Here is a 6068-nt window from a genome sequence, read left to right as displayed (position 1 = left end):
TCCCTCATGCAATATTAATGATAATAATGGATCTTTACAAGATGGGGAGGAATTTACTACAGAAGATTGAATTGATCTTCTGCAAATCAACTTCAAGTTGAAATTCATGAAAATTGCAGGTCCAGTTGAATGTGAACAATTTCAGATTAAATTTTCATAGATTGCAAAAAGAAAAAATGCTTACAGTCATTTCACACATTGTTGAAGATTGCATTAGCTAGAGAATGGACACGTGACGTCAGGTCAGGCTTTCCTATAATGCCTTGCGGCAATTACATCACTGGTCTAGTGCAGCCAATCAGCGGAGATTAACATAGCCACTATAAAAGATGAGGCAAGTGAAGCAGGGGCAATTTTATTTTTTTACAGTCTAAGATATAGGAGGTCATAGTGTACAGCTAATAATTACGGACAGGGATAGAAAGGTCTAAAACAGAATGTGATAAAGAACATAGAAAATAGAAGAGACAGCCTCAGCCTGTGAATAATAATCCATACTGTACGAATTTGATTCACATAGATCAATTCCCTCATCTCTAGTAAATTTGTGTAAAGAAATCTCAGAGGAAATCATATCATAAAACATCAGATTTCTTGTGATAATAGCAAATAGAAAGAGAAATTGAACAAATGAATCCAATACCTCCACAGATACAACAACATAGAATTAACTTGCAAAATAAAAGCAATCAGCTTCTCACGTGGTCATTGTCACTGTTGTATTGAACTATAGCTAAACAGACTGTAGCAATTCTATTCAGTGTAAACAGGAAAGCCGAGGAAAATAAAACAACTTGCTTGAGTTTGTGTTTTTGTTGTATCCCAATCCCATGACCAGAGCAGTGCTGACATTGTCAGTCTGATGTACATTTATTCATTGTTATGCAAAGCACTTTGTGAGCAGTTTGTATAAAATGGAGAGTCTCATCCGTCTATCCACAGAGCTTCATTAACCTCCACGATGGGAAAGGTAACAAGACAATTGCGATAAACTGCATAAATAGTAATATAAGACTATTTTAATGCTAAATTGTAATAATATTGATCATTTCAGTATAACCAATAATAATGTAGCTTACTTGATTCCGGGAAGTTTGATTTTTTTTTTTTGTTATATAAAAATGTCTTATTTCTTAAGAATTGAGATCTAGCATATACAATAATTTGTATATAGATACTGTAGATGGCAATTTTTTTCCCGATCATTCCTGCAATTCTAATCTGGTGAATAGTGCAAAACTTACTAAATACATACAACAAGACTCGGAATGAATTTGACAAGATGCTATTTCCATTAATTGTTTTATGGAGGAACAACAACATCAACAAAGCCATTTTGTACTTTTTTAAGCTCTTACCAGAAAAGATCTAATTTGCAATAACAGTTTCCAACACACGTAACATCCTACTTCTTGCCATGAAATAGCCTCAGTTTTCAGATTATGTGATATGAATGAAGGGTCTGGATAAAGTGAAACTTGTAGAACTTACCCAATTGTATTCCTACTTTATATTATTACAAGGAAGACACTTTGTAAAATTACTGAATTATTGTTTTCTATATTTTATGCTTTATTTAGAAACCAGTCTAACAGAATTACTGACATTTCTGTCATATAACAATGAAGTTGTCATTTCCCCACAGCAGTTTAAGAAATATGATTTACTGCTGTGGAGAAATAGGGACATTTTTCAGTTAGTTTTAATAAATGGGGACGATTTTATATATAAATGCGCATACTGTACGGTCTAATTTCTAACTGTATCCTTTACAAATATATCCACCATTAACTTTATTCAAGGACTTCAATTTCTCACTATATAAGTTCAACACTTTATTGCAAAATGCTAGGAAAACCCTAGACATACTGATATCCATATTGTAACTACTCGATGGCCAAACGTACACACATAGGAATAACTGCTAACATAGTATTCTGAAAACAAGAATTTGCAAAGCAGGACCTCTCACTCCACTCATCTTGAGATATGATGAGTAGTATTAAAGAAGATTTACTTACTGAACCATGTACATATTTTTATGAATGTAAAAAGTGCACAATTATATTAATTTTTAACCTGATTATAAAAGGTTACAGATAATTTGTTTGGAGAATTTTTAGTGCTATACAATTTTTTACAGCAATAATTGAAATTATTATTTTTCATTATTTTTCAGATTATCTTCTTCGAGGATAGAAACTTCCAGGGTCGTTCCCATGAAAACAGTAATGACTGTTCAGAATTGAACTCTTATTTCAGTCGCTGTAATTCTATCCGAGTAGAGAATGGAAACTGGATGATCTATGAACGTCCCAATTACACTGGACAACAGTACTTTGTAAAGAGGGGAGAATATCCAGATTGTCAGCACTGGTCTGGTCTGAGTGATTCCATCAGGTCCTGCCGTTTAATCCCTCAGGTAATTAAACCTATTTGGGAGACCTTCTAAGACACAAAGGGGTATTTACTTATGGTAGATATTATATAAATATATATATATATATATATATATTTTATTATATGTATATATATTCAGGTTTAGGTCCATGTAAGTAAAATACCCATGATCAATACCATTTATTTTTTCTTCCTTGACAAGATCATAATATTTTGTTAGGTTATTAAATATACTGATATTAAAAATAAAATAATTATTATTATTATTACTTAAACAATTAAAGCGGTTTTCCTATGAACACAGTTTAGTTTACTCAATAGATCTTGGAATAATAATATATTCCATAATTGGTTGCTTTAACAAAATGTTCCTGTGCTGAGATAATCTTATAACTGTGTCCCTGCTCTGTACTGTGTAATGGCCGTGTCTGACCGTACAGGAACATGGTCTGATCATACCACATCTCCTGACAGGGGAGGATGTAAAAAGTGTATAGATATTACAGAATGGGATTGCAAACTTTTCTTTATTTGAGGTAAAACTTTTTTTAAAAAAAAAAAAAACAGGCAGGGAAATGGTTTCTTTCACACAAAATATCAGCTGTGATCCCATGCATTATCTGTATACTATCTTTTGCATCCTTCCCTGCCCAGGAGATGTGGTATGATCACAGTGTCCCTGTACAGTCAGACACGGCCATTACACAGCACAGAGCAGGGGCACATACATAAGATTATCTCAGCACAGGAATTTTACTGTTAAACATCCAATTGTGAAAATGATTATAAATCCAATATCTATTGATTAAAATCAACTTTAATATTAACTTTGTGGGGAAACCCCTTTAAGTTATTAAAATATTATTACTATTTGCTCCATATGACAGTGATTTAGCATAACTAAAACAGAATGGCTTTTAAATATTTAGTGAAAGTAAGATTTATTCTGGCAAATCAAGTGGATTCTTGCAAACCAATTTTTTTCAGTCCCGACACGTATCGTAGGCAATTGATCTATATATTTATAAACTAATATGTGTTAAATTTTCTTGTTGGTTATAAAGCACCGTGGTTCCTTCAGAATCAGGATCTATGAGAGGGAAGACTTCAGGGGACAAATGATGGAGTTCACTGAAGATTGTCCTCATGTGAATGAAGAATTTAATTATCATGACATCCACTCCTGCAATGTCTTAGAAGGACACTGGATCTTCTTTGAACAACCCAATTACAGAGGACGCCAGTATTACCTGAAGTCTGGAGAATACAGGAGGTTTACAGATTGGGGTGCCATGAATGCTAGGGTTGGCTCTTTTAGACGTATTAGTGATTTGTACTGAATTGCCAAATTTTTCCCATGTGCTTAAATTATTACAAAATACATTTTAAATTCATTTAAAGATTCTTTAGAGATTCTTTGAACATTAAAACCCTGCATTCAACTTGTATGTCTATTATGTGTACACTGAGTCTATTGATTTGATAAATTTGATAAATCTGATAGCTATTAAGGTTAATTAATAATTAACCAATACCAGAAAACTAAAGCATATCCATGCTATGATTGCGAAAGGGCATATGCAATCATTAAATATGTGAAGGTTAAATTACATTACTGCTATATAAAGTATACTTATACATTTCAAGGTCTTAGGAAACATTTTGAACAAATTATGTACTGTAACTCCATATATTAATGACATGTTTACACATGGGACCCTAGGCTAACAAATGTAGTGTACTGCTGCTACAAATTTAAAGGGCATGAAGGACCTGGCTTTACTTTGCTCTAATTAAAAACAGTCCTAGACGGGAGGAGTTCTGAACCCCTCCCAATTATAGAGGACAACAAATAAACTTGATGAGCATATACTAACAAAATGAAATAAATATACAGGTGTAAGCACTCTAAACACTTTCGCATATCTATGAAAATTTTATCATGAGTTTTATATTGCATTTATATTAAATAAATAAAGTCTAAATAGCTTAAATATTGAGAATCCAGGCAATTGGCACTCCCACAGAGAATCGCTAAAAAGTGATGGACAATATTGATTGCATTGGGAATATCTGTTTTTAAATTTATAATTTACATACATAACAACACAATGCATTTCAGCTGCTAGTAACAGCCTTCCTCTGGTATCTATTGTGTTTTTACTTATTTTTATTATACTTTTTAAAATAAATATTCCTAATGGAATCAACATTGTCCATCACTTTTTTAACAATTCTCCGTCGTAGCACCAATTGCCTGGATTGACAATATATATCAATACCTGTTGGAACTCAATTGGAAGGGTTTCTTGAAGCAAGCCAGGCCAGCTGCACCACAGTTTACACATTGATGCCCTTCAGCACAACCCATTGAGAGAGAAAAAAGAGTAGGCAAGGAGCACTCAACTCATCAAATAGAATCAAAGGTAAATGTAGAAAAATTTATTGAAAACATGATAATGCAAAACACCATTAAAACCACTTAAAAACATGCAAGGACACCTGTCCCATGGACCCAATAATAAGGCAATTATTGCCTACAGCAATCACATATATGCATGATAACACAGAATATAAAAGGCAAATATAAATAATGAAGCCTGAGAGAACCTAAATAGTCTTCCTGAAAGGGGCAGTTTGCCCTAGGAAAAGCACAAGACTATAATAAGTCACCACACAAATAGGTCCAATGGGAATAAACTTACAGAATAGAGGCAAAAATTAAGCCATATTAAGGTGCCAGATAAATGACCACCAACCCTACGCGTGTCGCCCTACCAACAGGGCTTCATCAGGGGATGAAGCCCTGTTGGTAGGGCGACACGCGTAGGGTTGGTGGTCATTTATCTGGCACCTTAATATGGCCCCTTTCAGGAAGACTATTTAGGTTCTCTCAGGCTTCATTATTTATATTTGCCTTTTATATTCTGTGTTATCATGCATATATGTGATTGCTGTAGGCAATAATTGCCTTATTATTGGGTCCATGGGACAGGTGTCCTTGCATGTTTTTAAGTGGTTTTAATGGTGTTTTGCACTATCATGTTTTCAATAAATTTTTCTACATTTACCTTTGATTCTATTTGATGAGTTGAGTGCTCCTTGCCTACTCTTTTTTCTCTCTTACATTGCTTTTCGTAGGCTTTGCACCCTCGTTTGTTGTGCTATTTTGCCATTGGAAACAGCAGTGCAGCCTTGCCCTTACATTTATCACAACCCATTGAGGTGACCAATAATTCTGTATTTAAACCTGTTCAATTCTATACTCACCTACTATGCTCAGATAGCACTTGTCACACTGTGATTTTCACAAACTTCCCCATCTGTCATCACAGCATCAGGTTCTGTTCAAATTACTGATTCTGACACTCTACCTGAGAAATTCTCTGGTGTCTGGGATCACAGGAGGCACACTCAGGTATCAACCTGCTGTGTGCTGATTCATAGGCAGTCTGACAAGGGAATCTCTGGTAGTCTGCTTGTCAGCCTCTTTCGAATACCTGCTGTTGGGAAGCCAATCATATCTGCTCCCCTCCTATTTATGCTGGCTGAATCCTTCCACATATGCCAGCTATAGTTTATTAGTTGATCTGATGAGGTATGTGGTGTTCCAGACTATCTGGTAGAAGTAGTGCTTATTGTTTTGTGTGGTTGGGGAGTTTACCACT

The 6068-nt window shown here is 34.5% G+C and overlaps 1 protein-coding gene across 1 annotated transcript; it reads left to right on the top strand.

The window, feature by feature from the left end:
- The first annotated feature begins 961 nt into the window (after nt 1-961).
- Nucleotides 962-3740, top strand: LOC142246000 (gamma-crystallin 1-like). Its single transcript, XM_075319008.1, has 3 exons — nt 962-970; nt 2180-2422; nt 3465-3740. Exons 1-3 carry the CDS (start codon nt 962-964, stop codon nt 3738-3740), a joined length of 528 nt encoding a protein of 175 aa, XP_075175123.1.
- The last annotated feature ends 2328 nt before the right edge of the window (nt 3741-6068 follow it).

Source organism: Anomaloglossus baeobatrachus, chromosome 7 (genome assembly GCF_048569485.1).
Source record: "Anomaloglossus baeobatrachus isolate aAnoBae1 chromosome 7, aAnoBae1.hap1, whole genome shotgun sequence".
Lineage (NCBI taxonomy): Eukaryota > Metazoa > Chordata > Amphibia > Anura > Aromobatidae > Anomaloglossus > Anomaloglossus baeobatrachus.
Note: the sequence above shows the minus strand (reverse complement) of the source record. Positions and strands in the feature narration are given on the sequence as shown.

What these genes read in the sequence shown, in the direction of transcription:
- LOC142246000 (XM_075319008.1), top strand. An exon ending in CCTGCCGTTTAATCCCTCAG is followed by an intron (nt 2,423 to 3,464) that starts GTAATTAAACCT and finishes TTGGTTATAAAG; the next exon opens with CACCGTGGTTCCTTCAGAAT.